The sequence below is a fragment of the Lethenteron reissneri genome, chromosome 17 (assembly GCF_015708825.2).
Source record: "Lethenteron reissneri isolate LAM-NWPU_2019-01 chromosome 17, ASM1570882v1, whole genome shotgun sequence".
In the NCBI taxonomy this organism is placed as follows: domain Eukaryota; kingdom Metazoa; phylum Chordata; class Hyperoartia; order Petromyzontiformes; family Petromyzontidae; genus Lethenteron; species Lethenteron reissneri.
In genome coordinates this window covers 10,910,719-10,929,474 of record NC_083795.1, presented here as the reverse complement: position 1 = coordinate 10,929,474, position 18,756 = coordinate 10,910,719, and the positions used below count along the sequence as shown (strand labels likewise).

Here is an 18,756-nt window from a genome sequence, read left to right as displayed (position 1 = left end):
TAATAATCACACATTAACAACATGAACAACATTACATGTCTTTACTAGTAAACAGATCTGCAAAACTGTATTGAATGTTTAAAGCTGGGATATAAATTATTTAAGTAATTCATCATGCTACCCGATTATTGGTTCAATTGTTCAACTAATTAAATACATATCAATATTTGTGGGGGGGGGGGGGGTATCATCTGATTGGTGGGGCTTGGAGACGGCATTAACATCTTTATCTACATGACTTTACCGAAAGACCCAAATAATATCTTAAGCTACATCACGCTGGGCTTGTATGGGGTTTCCTGCCTTCGGATAGTAAGGGTTTAAGCATGGCCGCCATGTTTAAAGGGGCCTGATTAATCGACAAAAAGACAAGTAGTAGATTACAATTTTAGTCTAAATTAACTCATGGCTAAATCACATCGCTTTGGCATTTTTCATGCCGTTCGGTTTGGAGCCCAATGAACAATGCATGTGCATTTAATAGGCTGAATTTTATGACGCTTTTGAGCTTTTCCATGAATGTGCACACGTGTATATAATGGTGCACGTACACTCTATAAAGTTATTACATTGTGCAACACATCCAGACATGCGACTTTGTTGGAATGTTTTTCTGATGGAGTCATAATTTCTTGTGTTTAATCAACCATGCATAGCACGAGTGCTATTTTAAACAAAGTGTTTAGAGTGTAGCTGATAACAAAGATTTGCTGCCTGACAGGTCATGTTTATCATAGGATGCTGGTACAAGGACAAATTTGGTGTCAGGCCTCATTCGAGTGATTTGAGAATTCTAAATATACTAGGAGTGTAAATGTTTCTTCTTGGTGTTGATTTATTTACAAGTACTTGTGGGACGTTGACAATTCTAGATTTGAAGCTTTCGTGACTGCAAGGATTCATATTCTTAGGTTTTTTCGGTAAAGTCACGTAGGGACGTTGACAATATCTTCTTGGGTGTTTGTGAAACATTTGAATCCAGTTCAAGTATGTTTTTTGCTTTCAATTATAGTTTGGTAATTCGATACAAAAGATCACTATTGTGCGTGCGCTGAACATTGTTTAAAAATTTATCCAAGGTAAAGCTACTTAAATTGCATGGTCTGGTTGTTTGAAATGTATAATATGAATGACTACTGTAATTTATCACTGTAATGTACAGCGTTTTTTGTTTTATTTAGCGTTTTCATTATTGGACAGTATCTACCGTATGAAATATTTAATGCTGGCTGCAGAAAGGATGTCAAAAAGCACTTAATGGTTTAGCGAGTGGTGAAAATTCTCTGCCGTCTCTTTTTTTTAAAGGACAGTGCTGATGTGAACATCCTGTGAGACATGTGGATGGGTCGTATTTCAGTGAAACTTTGAACCAGAGTAGGCTGGATGTAGGCCAGATTCCACCCAGAGCTCTGCCATAACAACTGGTATTTAGTATGTCCATGGGGGGAGGCCAGCAAAGCAAATGGACTAGCTAAGGGGCTTGGCACGTCATGTAGTGTGACTATAGTTTGTACGGGTGCTGGGACACTGGCGTTGTACTCGAAACGAAGGGCAGATTTCCAAAAACTTATAAATGATTAAGCTGTGAACAAAAACATAAATACACTGCAGTAATATGATAAATTATTTTAATTTATCCATCAAATACAATGATGTCAAAGTGGCATCTCAGAACACGACTGCAGTGTTTTTTTACACTTATATTTGAAAGGTTAATATAGTGTAGTGCTATAGAATATGTAAAACGAATACCAACTTATACATGAATGTCCTTATGTCACTTTGTCAGACAGCCCAGAAAGCATCCAATGCATTTATCTGCATTGTAATATTTACACAATTTTGGTTATGTGCTTACAGATTGTATCTTATTTAAAGTAGAGCACTTGAAGATTGTAACCTTTTTAAATTACAAGATTCAACTTTCTCTAACTGAGCTGCAACAACTTAAAAAAAACTGTTTATGAATACAAAAAGTATCATCAAGCTGAAACAAATGTGCTATATTTGTTTCATTGTAGCTCGACAAACTTTGCTGTCGGAATGTTGTACGTGAAGAATGTTATTGTACTGGGTGACGTTTTGGGCAATGACCCTTCATTGCACATAAAATCGCATTGGCGCTGCTTCTTTTACTAGCCTTTTGCCCGTCCAAGGACGGGTGTATTGCAGTGAATCTGAAACTTGCAAGCGAAAAGCAGACCCCGACGTGATATTCATTGCATCAATTTGTGTCGAATTTGTGAGGCCGTGGTGACACAGACTTATTTAATTTTAAGGTTATAATCCCTTGTTCATCATGACATCCTTTTTACTTCTATGTCTCAATAGCGTTATGGAGATCGCGTGACGTGAGGGGAGGAGGCGCCTCGCCCCCCCATGTGGAGTGACGTCACCCGCTAATTATTATTAATGGAGGGGGGGGGTGTCTATTTGGAAGACGTCACCTACTCATGATTATTAATGAGGGTAGAGGTTCTCCATGCGGAGTGACGTCACCCACTCATGATTATTAATGGAGGGGGGGGGATCCATGTGGAGGACGTAACCTGTTCATGATTATTGAGGGGGGCTGGTCGACGTGGAGTGACGTCACGTGTGGGACACACAGATATTATTGGCTCATAGTAGTGAATGTGCTTTGAAGGAGGGGGGGCATTGCCTGAAATGTCACCTAACATTTGGTAGTGTTATTGACGAATGTGAGTGTTTTTGATTGTTCATCGTACCTGTGCACCACTGCGCCAATGCAGCATCACCAAATAATGTATTTAAACATACTGGAGTTAGTTTAACTTGTTGGGCAGGGCATGCTTGTATGTAGGCATTGCATGTATTGCGAAGTCCATCTGACCCACATGTGGAAGCTGGAACAAATTTAATGCCAGATAACAATGCCTTGGCAGTTATCTAAGAAAATAAGTGTAGCCACGGCCCACGCAAGACAATTTGCATACATTACCACATAACGACAATTGGATGGCCTGCCATTTTCATATTTATAGTTTGTTTAGCTGTGTTTAAAATACCTCGTTTTTGTTTAAACCTTGTAGGGTACTTTATGAAAACGGAAGGCAAACATTTTAAATAAACTTATTGAAATTGTCACCACTACAGTAAGCGATTTGGTGTATTGTGTTCATTCTGGACACCTCTGCGATTATGATGAACTACAGTTCCAATGTATGATGTGATGGAGTGACTTTGAAAAGGAAATCAACTGCTTTGCCACAATCTATTGTTGACATTTGTGAGTGTCATCAGTAAATGCTACACATGTTTGCAGATTGGAAATACTGCCAGTCTGTTAGTATCCTGCGGTTAATGATACATTGCACAGGAATTTGACTGGTTTTATGAGGATTATCCAAAGTGGTCACACTGACTCATATTATCTTGAATTTATGCAATTGGAACAACTACAATTTCTCATCATATTATTGAATCGTCACTTTATTAAGAGGCACATGTTAAATACACACAGGTTTCATTACTCTCAGAAAATGGACCACTGTGTCATTCTGTTAGTACGATCGACAGTGACAGCGTACAGCACATATTCTCTCTTCATTGTCATCAATGACAGATGGGATGTTTTTAATGAGGCCTTGGCAGCTGTAATTCTTATTTACTGTATCAGGGGATGTTCATACGTTTTAAAGTCCTTAAGCATTTTTTTCTGCGGCACAATATGACCATCCTAAGAGTCCTCTGAATGGTGTTGTCGTTTGTAAGATGCACGCTTTATCCCTTAATACTTTATCGTTGCAGTACTCGCTTGTATTTTGAAAATACATTCACATTTGTGTTTGCACTGCGGTTGTGGGTTTCTGTAATAACAAGTGGTGGTCTTGTGAGATTATTTGCAAAGCCAAACAGGATGGGTAGCAGCAGCAGAGACGTGTGTTCCTGTTTGTGTTGTTGCCAAATATGACAGCTGTTCGGGAAAGTGGTGTCGGGGAAATACCATGTCTATTTAAAGCCCCCCATCATCTTCCACACAAGAGTTCCATCGTGTGCCGTGTTGCATGTGTGTTACCGTACTTTGATTTTCTTTCTCGGTTATGCAGCCACATTTATGTGACGAGTTGTGGCGATGGGAGAGCCAAACTACTGCTTTTTTCAAATGTTTCATGCCGTCGTTTTCGTTTCATTAAACATTAAAGGCGATTTAAAGCATAGGCAAGGACACATTCACGCTGCCCCCCCCCCCCCTCTCGATACTGTTATTGTATGTACTATAGTCATATAGTTACACACTTTGACTGCGTTACAAAAAAAACTACGTTGTTAAATCCCATCTCGTTGCCCGGCACGGGGTAGAGAGAGAGGTCCGTGTGACTCGTGGTCACGAGACCGCTGGCGACTTCACAAACAGTCGGGGACATTGTTACCGCTGCTGTTCACAGCTGCAAACCCACACACAACGGCATGCGTTTGTTGTGTGTCGTCGTCCCCCCCCCCCCCCCCCCCCCGTGTTGGAAGTTGGAGAACATTTTGTGCTGTTTGCTCCTCTTTGCACCACGAATACACGCACTTGAACTCTTGTTTGCATGTGTACATGTACAGCAGCGCCTTTGTCGTTTTACTACTGCTGGATGACGGCTTCCGTTTCGAGGTGGGGGGTTAATTGACGTGCAACTTTGATTACGGTGGTCAGTGAGGGTTGGTGAAGGTGGGGGGGGCATAGCATAATAGAATAACATCCGTTCTCCCATACGTTTTGTTCATATGCTTCTGGAATAAGAATGTGTTCGGGCAATTCGGAACTTTTTGATCTTTATAATTCAATGGCCAAACGAGACAGTAAATGTAAGTGTGCGAGAAATAAACTGCATAAATAAATAGCTTTTAGCTTAAAATAACATTCTATTGGATGTGTTTAATATGTGTTCTATATTTTGTATTTACATTGTTTGGCCTTCATCCAGCGGTGGATTGATTGATGAAAAGGTCTAAATAATGTTCAAGGTGCATGTCTTAAAGTGTATTTGTTTTACATCCTTTTTAATGACTACTGTACTGTTGGCTAATGCCCTTGTGCATCTGCAGTCTTGCCAATGAACAGTTAAACACTCAACAATACAGATTATTACAGTCCTGGCGTTGAGTGGCTCACAATTGGAGCCCAAATCGCAAATGGTTGGTGGTGGATTCGGCTTGTCATCCCTCTGAGGTTGACACAATAAGTGACACTTTGTAAGTCAAACAGTGGTTGTCATTCGTATAGACTCGCCCTCCGCCATAGGAATGTAGAATTTTCACAACTGGCTCAGAGCAGTATTAACTGCATCCAATGCAGAGTCCGAATCTGTATTTAGAGTGGAGGAATCCGATGAGATATGAATCTATTTTTCACAGATGTCCTGCTCTCAAATGGGCAAATCGCTCTTACGATGTCCTGTGAGTTCAGATGGAAACGCGTTTGCAAACATTCAATGTCCCGGAAGGTTCGTGCCAATATGACCGGCTCGTCTCGCCATGTGTTTGTACTGTAGATGTGTGTAATTCTGTGAGCTGTAGAGTCTACATAGAGCTCACAGTGTTCACTCACTATTGGCTATGGTTAGAGATATGGGCCGTTTCTCTTGGCACCATCATTGTCTGTGAATTCACCCATTCGTTTTGCCCTTTGTTTTGCATCCCTTTTTTCTCGTTTCGCAATCTGTAATGCTATGACAGCCAATTTCCTCATGTCTGTCTCTTATTAGTCAAACCGCCATAGGTGGCCCTGCAATGAAAAGTAACGTCACGGCTTTAGAGAAAGGTCTGCAAACACCCCCACCACGCTTCAACCCCACCTAACTCCCGCAAGCAGTAATCTAATTCCTTTCTTTGGCTCTCTACAGATTCTTAGTGATTAATGCACTCATTCTCCCTGTCTAGCCTGTCACGTGTAAAGAAATGACACCCTGGGTGTAATTCTTTCCACGTCTCTGACCTTCACGGTCAAATGCCTGCAGATCCCTCCAGGCTGCCCTCCTTTTATTGCAGACCTGAAATATGGATGATGGAGTGGCTGGGTCACAGGGGTTCGAGGACTAGGGAGGGAGAACTGGCCGGTGTGTTGTCATCAGAAGACCTCGGGCCCATCACTCACATACAGTGGCTGAGCAAAACAAACCCGCCCAACATAACTGGGGGATAATGCATTAAAGTACAGTGCACTTATTTGCATGAACATAGCCGGAGGTGTGTGCAAGTCATCACCCTGGATTTTGCAGCTGAATGGCATGTAAGGTATTCGAGACATGTTGTACAATAACGTACTGAATGGCATTGTGCAGTTACTAAGAAGGTTTTATTCGAGATATTCGAAATCTGACAACGTGATTTTGAAAAATGTTCATCTGCAACAACAAAGATGTTATAATACACGATGAGTCATACAGCAACACTCAAATAGGGGTTGGGTATCCCTGTTTGTTTGCCGTATGCAACACAGGGTTATATAATGGATACATATTTGCATTTATATAGTGCTTAAATTCTCACTACGTTACTGCATACATATAGAACAGTCCATTTACTTTGGTGCTTCAAACTGCATTAGAGAATAGAGTGAAATGGCTATTATCTGAAACTCCCAACTTTCCGTGGAGTCTGGCTGTTCTGTGAATCTCTACATTATCCGCAAATTGACCTTTCAGTTATCCATGATTTCACGGAAAAGATTATGATGATGGCGATGGCCGAATATAATGATCGGTCGTCATCGCTGCCGACGTCACTTTTCACTGCTGCCGCGGCCACAACCATCTCGGCGACTGATCATAGATGACAAAGCTAAACATTTTTTATATTAGTTGTCAAGCATTTCCATCACCAGTTCCACATTATACTGCGGAGACTGCCAGCCTGGACGTGGTATTGCACCAAAGGAGGTCAGCAACCACACGGGAGATGAACTTTGTACTCTGCCCCACGTCGTGGGATGGATTAGTAAAAAATACCTCTGAGGACAAGTACAAAGCAAATGTTAATTCATTACAAGTGTTATATGATGCATCATCACTATGTTTCAATAACGTTGGTTCTCAAAACCGTGGATGGTTAAGATGATGATGCGGGATTAATATTTGATAACATCGGTGGTGATGCCATCTTTACTTCCACCACGGATAGCAATTGCGGTCAAATGTGCTGTTTTTGCAGATTGTACGATATAAACAGTGGCCTCCCACGTTGGGGCATAAGGGGAATGTTAGGGTACTGTGTCTATTACTGTACTGTATACACCGTGATACTGTGCGGAATATTTGGTTCTGCTGTACACGAATACTGTATAGTAAATCAAAAAGTCATTGTCCCTTGGTGCCTGGTCTCAAACATGGAATGGGCATTACTCACCCCTCGGCCAGCAGCATCGGTGGAAATGCCACAGCAAAAGCAGCATTGGCAGTTGTATGTTCACCTCTTTTTTTTCCATGTTTCGTTATACACGCTGCAAAACAAAGCACTCTTTAGTTGTCGAGATGGAAATGGACCGAACCCGTACTGCAATTGGCTTTGTAGGATAAGTGCTTCCAGGAAGGCTTCTCTTAAAATAAATCTCCAGAGCACGAGGTATAAAATTATAGCCAGCATGGCAAGCCGAACAAATGAAATATTTTCCCGTATGTTTCAACTTCTCGGAAGGCAGATACCTAGAAATATAATGACGCAGGCCGTGTGTGTTTTTTTTTGTTGGAAAGGCAATGTGTGTGCCATTTTTGAAAATTGGTTGTTCGTGATCAAAAGAGATGGGCTCCCATACACATTCCCAGGAGAAACACATCTCTTAATTAAGTGTCGGCTCACTGCCTTGATGACAAATCGTATCAGATTTAACGTCTTAATAGACACTGCAATGTCTCGCAATATGGCATCTCGTAGCATGGTAAGCACGACTGCCCTCGTGTAGTCGTGTGTAGTCGTCTCGCAACACAATTTACCGTGTGTTTGCCCACTGTATTACTGTTGGTAGCGTGGTTTGCATGCTGTACAGTGCATAGTTTCAAATGTATTTTGTTCTAACCTAATGAAAACTCACGAGACCCAGGATTGTTCCATTGTTTAAAAGTGATCTGGGTCATCAATATTAGAACAGCAAAATAAGTAAAAAAAAATACTGTAATAAATAATTTGTACTTGGGGACCTTTTAAGAATGTCTCAAGGTGCCATGCATGACAAATGAGAAAGATATATTAAAGGAAGTGTTGAAAAGCTAATTATAATAAAACTTTCTTTAAAAAATGTTTTTAGTCAAGAAAAAATAAACTACAGCACTGAAGCAAAAATAAATTGGAATAAAGAATCACCCTATTCATATACTATTATTGGTTCTTTCGGTCAAGTCACGTAGATAGAAAAAAAATTACAAAATAAAGATTTCAAATAAAAATAAATAGAATAAATTGAAAATCTTAAAAGCAAAAAACCCACGACGTTTCGATCGCAACACAAGCGGTCTTCATCAGGCAGAGATTTTAAGTAAAAATATATTCATATACTGTTAGGTACATGCACATTATACAGCCCTTGGCCATTCCACTGCTGGATGAGGGTCCCCCAGACATTGCGGATCGTGTGTATTGTCTGACCATGCGTTACAATACTGGTTTAGTGCCAGTAGAGAAGGCAGGGAGCTTAGATGTCGGGGGAAATAAAGCACAGTACAGCTTTTCGGCAACCTGTTTGTGCATGGTGGTCACCCATTTAATAATTAACAAGGCACCACCTAGCTTCCAAGATCTGACAATCGGGACATATTGGAATATTTGGTCACAGGTTACTGTTAGGTAGGCATTAACCTTGTCGAGCAGATTTCCACGAATGAAACTACCGTATTCTGATACATTTTACCTTATTTATGGATTTTTCAACACGTTACACCTTTGTTTTTTAATCCTACCTGTTTACTAGTAGTAGTACCTCTGACACTTGCTGAAAGTAGTACTGTATTTTGGGGGTGCCAAATATTTTTTGGTTGACTCTGGGCCACCATTCATGCCGTGTACTTTTGCCTCGCCGTTAACACGCAGGGTTTGTGACAACAGTACTTAGCTTAAGTTCCATTCAATTTCTTACAAAACACATGTTGGTTTTATGGTGAACTCTAAAGACCCTGTAACCCACCCAACCCCCGCTGCTCCGTTGCCACATTGATTGCATGTTTCCGTCTAGCCCTGCCAGCAGTGTGCATCGTCACCACACTAATTCTTAAAGCCCACATTCACGTGTTTTTTTCCTCTCTTTTAAAATATATCTAGTCATTGAAATAATTGCCATTTTCATTTACACTATGGAAGTATGCTTATATGTTTTCACCTCGTCTTTTTGATACATTTTTATTGTAACAAAAAAAATAAGGAACGCTCTTAAATCAAATAAACGGAACCCGAAAGGTTTTCGCAACCAATGTTATGATTCATAAATGTTGGGTAAGGCCACATAACGATTTTGGCCTAACCTACACACAAAAAAAATGATGAACCCTATGATAAAGTTGTACAATACTGTTATTTATATCCTTTGTGAATCTAGTGCTGTATAAATGCCTCCCCCACACCGCGTCAGTCACGGGAGTTCTTTGACCCATACTTCACCATGCGGGTCAGTGAGGCTTGGTGAAAGGGGAGGGACTATGACCTGTTAATATCACTTCGTACTGATGATGTTATCTGCGGCTAGAAATAAAATCGAATTGCCTGGTTCCAGAGTGCTTTGCTAAATCAACTACACCTACGTTACCACCCCTAGATACATAATTAATTTACAACTCCCATATATCTAACTTAATTTGGCGCTTTCGTGACTGCAGGAATTACACTTTGGTTCTTTCGGTAAAGTCACGTAGAAAGATAAAATAATATTTTAAATAATAGCATACGACGTTTCGATTGCAACACAATCAATCATAATCAGGTACAAATGAAAGAGAAAACAAAACCTAGTAAACTTAGAAATATAATGCAATACAATACAGATGGTCGGCTAACATCACAGTCAATACCCTACCTGGTTGATGACGTTCTTTCAAAGATTGCTAAATTTAAGAGAGATTAAACACAGAAGCGGAGACACATAGACAGACACGTAAGCACGTATATCTGCACAGTGATAACTGATGGAGTGTCTTTGCTTAACGACAAACTTTACAGCTTGGGAATCTATGAACCTGTTATATTGGCAGTCTGTGGCCCTATTGAGTAAAGCCACATCGCTTAGTCATTTATTTTTGTTTGCTTATCTTGTGTGTGCATACCTTACTGACCGCCTACGGCATCTCTGGAAAATGTTAGCCTTAGTCATCCAGTTGTGATTAACATTTGTTTATATTTCCCATTAAGCGTATTTTTTTAAAAATGTGATTGTTAGAAGCTCAATCCACAGGTCCATAGCCTTTGCTGTACTGTATTGTATTGTAAGTAAACAATCGCATTTCCTAAACTGATGTCAACAAAGGTCTGGATGTTATTGTACATGTGTACATTTTTGGAATAAACAGTGCATTCTTGTGTTTGATAAGCAATCAATTGACCTTATATCTAAAATCATGCTCTAAGTTAGCTTCTTCATTGATCATTATCTTGTTTTATCTTGTTTGCTGCTGGACAAAAGCCTCTTGGGCAGTGGTCACCCTCTTGGGCAGTGTTTTCCCTTTTTGGCTACCAATCCGTGACCATCTCTTACACCAAGCAACCTTTTCTTCGAGCAGTATGTCCTGCCTAGGTCTACTTTCCTTGAGAGTCAATATTGTCGTAATATATCTGGTTTGTAGTAATAGCTTTTTACCCTTTCAACTGGTACAAAAACTGACACCTTTATACAAGGCATCATGTTTGCAATAACCACAACACAAGCAGTCAAAATGCAAAAAAAATAAACAACTCTGATAATGATATGCACTGTCCTTGAAGTTGATTCGTCCACACCCGAGACAGCTTTTCTTAGAGCCTAGTCTCCATTGGTGTTGGACCAGATGACGCCACAAGGCGTACGACTCAAAAACAGTGCACTATCAGAGTATTGAGAGCTCAGGGTAAGCATTTACACTGAGACATCTCCTTTACCAGTGGCAAAATATAGTAATAGGTTTTTACCCTTTCAACTGGTAGAAAAAATTACAACTTTATACAAGGCATCATGTTTGCAATGACCACAACACAAACAATCAAAATGCACACCTTGTGCTATTAATTTTAACACGATGAGTTTTGTGTAAATATTTATTTGATCCAAAAGGTGATTTTAAGTTAGAAGGATTTTGTATCTATGAAAAGCGTGCGCGTGTAAAACTTAAATTTAGCCAACTGTTCATGAAGTAACCGACGAATGCTCTCTTTATTCCCCCAAGAGTACATATTTAGAACGATGTTAAACGTGCTGTGGTGATGTGGGGATGAGATCAATCCCTTTGATTTTCCAAACCTATGCAGTTGGACATTTTCACGTGGGCTTTGTGATGGAATCATATTTGAGTGTACATCCAGTACTGCAGAGAATTAGAAAATTGATTAAAAAATAATGTTATGTAATTCATATAATTCGAGTTTAACACGTAGGCTGTCGCGACCAATATTATTCATAATCAACGCGATCTAACCCAAAAACGTTGATTATGAATTCATATAATTGTCATACTATAACTCTATAAATTAATAATATGGTACAATATCTATGGGGTATTTTTGCCAGTAACCAAAATTATGAAACAGGTGTTAAGATGTTCAAACACCAAATATAAACCTTTCGCAAGGCATCAATTCTCCATTAACCACGCAGACTTGTAGCAAAACATGCAAACAAACATGCCCTGATAATAGATGCATTGTCTTTGAAACTGATTGGCCTACACCAGAGATAGCCTGGTATAATCCATGCATTTTTTTATTGTATTCACTGTATATTAACAATGTGAATTTCAGCACTGAGTCGTTTATACATTCTTTCATCAATTATGTACATTTCATTATTTGGTTTGAAAATAATATTGTGTGTAATGCAATATCCTCTTGTGTTTGTTGTACTACTGATGATGGAATTGGTGAGTAACTTTGTATATTCTTATATTGTTCCTACAGCAGAAAGAGGGTGATAGCCCTCCCTCTCTACTAGAGGGGCAGCCTGAACTCCTCGATGAAGTGAAGGACTGGATCAAGGAGCAGAAGGTCCAGGAGATATTTATGCATGGTACAGTTCTCCAGCATCACGGTGAATCTAAACACTGTGTGATTGCAGAGCATTTAATGCAACATATAAAATGTGCTAACGTCCTCGCCCAATCCTGTTTGTTGCTGATGTGACAGGAAGGCAGGGCTGACTCAACTTGCTGTGTTTTCCTTTGCTTGACACCCATTAACAAAACATTTCCTGCCAGATTTCTCAGCATTGGGAGGGCAGTTTTCCCTTGTGTTCATGTTCCAGTTTTATTTTAGTTTTATTGTTCACTGGCAAGTCTCATCAGAATATAATTAAATTGGGCCTAAGCGTCAGAGTAATTTTGTAAAGGTTTGTTCATTATATAAAAAAATGTTTAACTGTGTTGGCAGTAGTACATGAGCACAAATAACAAAAACTCAACACATTCGTCAATAACGCTGCCTTAAAAATAAAAAAGAAGGCCTGAAAGTTATTTTTCAAGACCAGATCTATGTGCTATGAAGGACTGTGGGCCAAAACATCGCCTATTGTACGAAGTTTATTTTCTTTTTATGGCAGTATTATTGACAAATGTGAGTGAAATGTTGTTTGTGCATCATTTATAATTCCACTGTTATTGGTGACCTCGTGCATTTTCAGTTTGATAACTTCCGCGAAGCATTATTAAATTAGTTTTCTTGTGCCATGAATCAATATTTCTAGAATTGTTGCTCAATCTCATCATGGAATCTTGTATAATGGGATTCTCATGCAATGTATTTTCCCTACCAGGTCCTTATTCGCTTAACGGCTACAGGGTTCGTGTATATCGTCAAGATTCGGCCACCCAGTGGTTTACCGCCATCATTACTCACCACGACCTCTTTAGCCGCACTATGATCGTCATGACTGACCAGGTGGGAACCCTTTTTCATACCTTGTGTCTTTTATTGCCAAAAAAAGTTTCATTTTTTGCACCAGCTACAATAATTAGTTGTGGCTGTATTTATGAAATGTCAATTTTTTTTAAACTACAAATATCTTTAGAACCATCGTTTACTTTCATAAAAAAATTCATGTTGTGGTAATATGAAGGTACAAAAAAATGCTTCCTGTTATTGAACACCAAATTTCCCAAATTTACCTTGGGAATTGCTGCAATTTCTTTGTTTTGGCATCATCTGTACTGCTGGTTGGATTCCAGGTGCTGGAGCCTCAGAACGTGGACCCTGCATTGGTTCAGATGACCTTTCTGGATGACGTAGTGCACTCGTTGCTTAAGGGGGAGAATGTGGGCATCACTTCACGCCGTCGCTCATGTGCCAGCCAGAGCAACAGTGGCAGCGGCAGCACCAGCGGCAATGGAAGCAACGGGGGCACGGTTACAAATGTGCACGTGAGTCTTGTTGCACTCCACAGCTGTACAAAGGTGTGCCCACAAACATCAGTATAGATGAGCAGATAATGTCTTTTTCAATCTTTTTCTGATTTCGACATATAGTGTCCAGAGTTTGCGTATACTGAATAAATACTGTTGAAATCATTTACTCCCAGAAGGCTGAGTGGCTGATGGGTTGTGTTAAGATCGTTTTTTTTATCAGGAGAGACAGATATATGAAGGAGACATTGTCTGCTTATCTATTTAGCTATTTTTTTCTCCACAATGCTCAGCCTTGTCTAAACCACCAGCTCAGCAGAGCAAAATGTTTAGCTGTATTATTGTTTGTACACATTTTCTGGTTGTGAAGGATGTTCTCATCATTTACAGCAAGTGTTGGAATTTAACTCCACAGAAGTTAGCCTTGGCACCTTAAGTCCGTTTATTCATTTTGTGCCATGCCATTCATTATTTTGGATTGTTAGATTGTTCAAATATGATGGTATATTTTTTTAAACTTCTTGAATGTAATATTATTGAGATTGTGATATGTTCAATTAATGATAATTTTCTTCACATCAATTTCTAGCTGAAATTAGTTGTTTGATTATAAATAGTTGACAAAGGCATGTCATGTAAGACTAAGAATGGGCCACATGTATTTAAAAATGGACAATAACATTAAACAATTCCTGCCCACCTGCTTGAAATGTTGTTGGAACACAGTTGAAACCTCATTTTACCCTGAGGCTGGGCACACACACACTGACTGCATGCCTTAACAACAGGGTTGGGTGGCTTTGTGGGATCAGAAAGCTTCTGAGAACATGGCTTGCCCTCATGCGGTTTGAGGTTGGAATTTTTGGTAGCCCGATGCGAAGGTCGGATAAGGACGTTTCCAATACTTTTTCACTTTACGGTTAATTTGTTCTAAATTTTTCAGACAAGTTGTCTCATTTGGTGCTGCCATTTTCCACATCCTGCAATGCATTTCAAAATCCTCATTTTAATCTTGAAAACATGCAGGGGAGTGGCTTTTATGTAGAGTAAGAAAAACTGTGCTTTATGGGGCACTGATAATCGACATGGAAGTCGTGTGAATGCTGGAGGAGGCTTTGATGTGCCATCAATCGTCAGCACAGCTAATAATAAACTGCAAGAGAGTGAGATGCTGTGCTCTTATTACCCCTGAAGTCTGCTCCTTACCGGTCATTATGAAAAGGGTTATTGTTTTCAGGGGACACACGCTGGTTTGAACATTATTAGAATGTTCACAATGCATTGTGAAGACGGTCTTTATTTTATTCATTTAGCTTAAATGGAGCAGCTAAATGCATTCGGGTGGCTGTGGGTGATCTGTGTTTTTAATGGGGGGTATTCGTCCATAATCAGTCGTACTGCATTCACAGATATTAACCACCCAACCAAATACCTTGTCAAATATTGTATTCTAGAAACTTTTTTTTTATTTAAAAAGAGAATGCCCGAGTAAAAAAAGTTACGTGGCTTGTTATTGTCGGTGTAGCACACTAATGATGGTGATATATTGCAAATAACTATACTGTATAACCAAGAAAACCAAGAGGAAGTTCAATATATATTAGGCTTAATCGAACATATCTCAGCGAGTCCGATATTAACATACTGTATACTTTTTGGTTCTTTCGGTAAAGTCACGTAGAATGGAAATAATACATGACTTTACCGAAAGAACCAAGAAGATGAATCCCTGCAATCACGAAAGCTTTAAATCGAAATGTATACTTTTTGCTGATTCAAACACAATCGTAATATATTTTGTAATATCACACAATATACTCCATTGTATTGTAATATGCATGGTTTGACATTTAATGATACATTCTCAATGCTATCTTTGAATTTTTGTCCATTCTTATAAATTTTCTCTGTTGCCAATCATTCTTCATCCTTGTTGGCGTTTGCATTGTGGTGTTGCAGAGTATATGCTGTTTGTTGTACCTTTTAGAAATAAACCTTCAGTCTTGCTGCAGACGCGGTCTCCTGAAAGCCACGTGTTTAATGCTTGCAGGGCCACTTCACACGCGGACAGAGTGGAGCCCCTGCTCCAGGTGCCAAGCCTTTGCAGCTGCGTGGCACGGCACGCAACGGGCGAAGGAAAGGCTCTGACAGCAGCACTCCAGATGAGGACCGCAAGGAAAGGGACCCCGAGAGAGGTGCTTTCTAGAACACTGAGAAATGGCATCCAGTGTTCACGTATTTTGTCATTTTGCATTGGCAGTGGTGCACGAGCACAAATAATTATTTTAAAAACCTCAATAAATTCGTCACAGAACACTGGAAGTAATTTTTGGGTGGTGTTAACCTCTGTTTAATTTCTCACCTCCATGGATTTGTGTGCAGTGTAACTCCTCTTATCCACGCTGATATGGGGATCACTATTATTGAAGGATCATATTAACCGTGCAGTATCCTTGTATCCGTGACAAGAAATACACAAAAATGCGGATAATAGGATGAATCGGTGTTACTCATATCCATGAAAATGCATGGAAGATATGTTGATCGATTCCGTACTCCGAGGTCAAGGCTCATTTTCTGGGGTGATCGGGCTTTTGCCGTTGCATCTGCCTGGCTTTGGAATGCTTTGCTAATAAGGCAGAGTTATTAGACATTATTAGACATATTTAAGCCTTTACCCACTAGTTCTGGAAATGTATCCTGTTTCTGTTTATTTCCTGCTGTCCATAAATGGGCGCATTGGGATCCACGGATGAAATGCATCTTACAAATGTAAATTATTATTCATTATTATAATAGGCAGGTAGATTTTAGGAGTTTCACTTTAGGGGTATCAACTTCCATATAAAAACTAATATGGTGAAATAAAACAATGCAGGTCATTGTTACCAAAAAGTACAATACAGTTATTTAAATATAAATCACTTGTCATACGGTAATCGTGTACAACTTGAAATGGGAAGTACTGATGGAAAGTACTTACACTGTGGTTTTTTGACACTGACACCAAGTGTCGGTTTTTTTCCATTTCAGAAAAGGGGAAGAGCAAGGCAAGGCAGGAAACCAGCAGAAAAAGGAAGGCACATGATGGAACAGAGAAAGACAGTTCATCAGGCAAACGGTCAAAAGCATTTGACAGCTCTGACTCTGAAGGTAGCGAGAGTGAGAAATCAATTGATAAGGTCTCAGTGGATGGCGATGCTTTTGAAACCTCCTTACGGGAGAGAGAGACGGGGAGCAGCAACACTGTGAACAAAGAAAAAGAGGATGACCAAAGCAAGAGCTCAGAAAGAGAGAGACCAGATGCTACAAATTTTAGAGTGTACAGCTCAAAGACTGATAACACTGCCACTACCATGCAAGCGGGTGAATTTGATGTGAAATTCAGAACACATCAAAGAGTGGAGAGTGCAACGGGGAGTCTAAACGAAGAGAAGTCTCTTCCAGTGAAAACTGCGGATGTTAAGGAGGGCAATCGGACTGACAACATTGCCTCCTCTTCAAGACACATCACCTCCAGGACTGGTGAAGTAGCAAGCCCAGCAACGTTGGACGTCAGGCAGGCAAAGCGCCACAGTCAATCTCCAGTAATATCGGAGCTGAAACGCACTGAGAAGTGCAGAGATTATGCCAAGGACTATTCAACCATTAATAGAAATTCATCGATTTTGCCTGCTAAAGGACACATTGAGCAAGGCAACAGTGGTGTGCTGAAATCTGAACATGCATCAAAAAGTATGTCGTCAGTACAACCTCATAGTAAGAGATCTGGGGGATTCTCACAGGAAGATGTGCACCATTTAGGGAAAGGGATTGACTACTCGGCTGCAAGAATGGATTATCTGAACGTTGGAAAACCTCGTTCCTCACCGCAGCAGAACAGAGTCAGCCCCAAGACATCGAGGTCTGACTCGGAAACCTTGAAATCGAGCTTTCAGCCAGTACCTCCCAGGTCCTTGCTGGTTGAGAATGTGAAAGGGATGCCCATTGTTGACAAGAAAGAGCAGTTTATGTCTGCATATAGCAGAGACTTAGATGCTGAAGCCAAACACCTGCCTTTCTACTCTCATCCCTTCGTTCCAAGTTCGTCTTCTTCAGCTGTTCATCACGCCCTGGGACTGCCTACCCATGCCCATCTTCTCTCGTCGTCCCCCAGTCAGGCCGCGCTTGCGTTCTCTTCGTCTCACCTGGCACCTTCTCACCACCTGTATCCATCGGGAATGGCCTCGGCCGTTCACGCGGCCTCTTCTCCCATGCTTCCTCCGCACCTCAACTCCCAGCCCACCATGCTGCCTTCGGGACTGGATTACCGGACAAGCTCAGCCGCTCTGCTCTCTGCGGGGCTGGATTCTCGTTCCGCGGCCTCCACCGCCATGCTGGCTCCCAGCATGCACGCCAGCAGCCTGACCGCGCTGGCGCTGGCCCACCAGCAGCACCAGCATCACCAACAGCAACAACATCAACAGCATCAGCAGCATCAGCAACACCAGCAGCATCACCAGCAGCAGCAACAACAGCAGCAGCACTTACTGCAGGCATCTGCACATCTGATGCCCTCAGCCGCTGCTTACGCGAGCCAGATGGGGCTCTACCCTATCCTGTGGCATCAGCAGCCCAGCATGAGGCTACCCATGCATCCTGCAGCATCGTGCCATCCAAGCATGGCAGCGTGGTCACACCTCGAGTCAGCTGGCACTGCTGCAGAGAACACCTCAAAGAGGGTAATGCTGCCCATAATGAAAAGCGGGAATATTCAGCCTAGAGTTTTTTTTAAATATCCGTTTGAATACATTGGGTGTTAATTGTAATCCGTTTTATTAAATATTATAACTTGGTGTTTTAATGAAGTAAGGAATGTTCAGGAAAGAAAGTTTTAATTATTAAACACATTGCCCATTAAATTAACTGATGTTCCAAATACATTTAATTAAAAAACAAATTGTGTGTCTTTTTCAAACCTTTTTTTTTCACAAACTTATATTAACACTCAAAAAACAACACGAGAATAAATGTTTTTGTTTGTTTACAAAATAAATATGCAAAGATTTCAAAACAATGGCATTTATAAACACTTTGTTTTCATGTTCCCTTTGTTGACCACCAGAGCACGCACAGCCCTTGGCCATTGCACCATGCGACTACGCTGCCAGATCAGAAACCCACAGCTGGCGCAGACACGGGGAAACTGCACAAACCACTGCCGGTCAATGCCTCCCCTCGCTCCGGGATGTCTGACAACCACAGGACGTGAGTG

The 18,756-nt window shown here is 40.6% G+C and overlaps 1 protein-coding gene across 1 annotated transcript in view; it reads left to right on the top strand.

The window, feature by feature from the left end:
* LOC133343479 (probable JmjC domain-containing histone demethylation protein 2C) overlaps window positions 1-18,756 on the top strand; it is a 132,169-nt gene that overhangs the window by 100,015 nt on the left and 13,398 nt on the right. Inside the window, 6 exon segments of the mRNA XM_061553130.1 lie at window positions 12,067-12,196; window positions 12,917-13,041; window positions 13,329-13,520; window positions 15,553-15,697; window positions 16,536-18,223; window positions 18,607-18,749. Of these exon segments, the coding sequence (XP_061409114.1) occupies window positions 12,067-12,196; window positions 12,917-13,041; window positions 13,329-13,520; window positions 15,553-15,697; window positions 16,536-18,223; window positions 18,607-18,749 (2,423 nt within the window).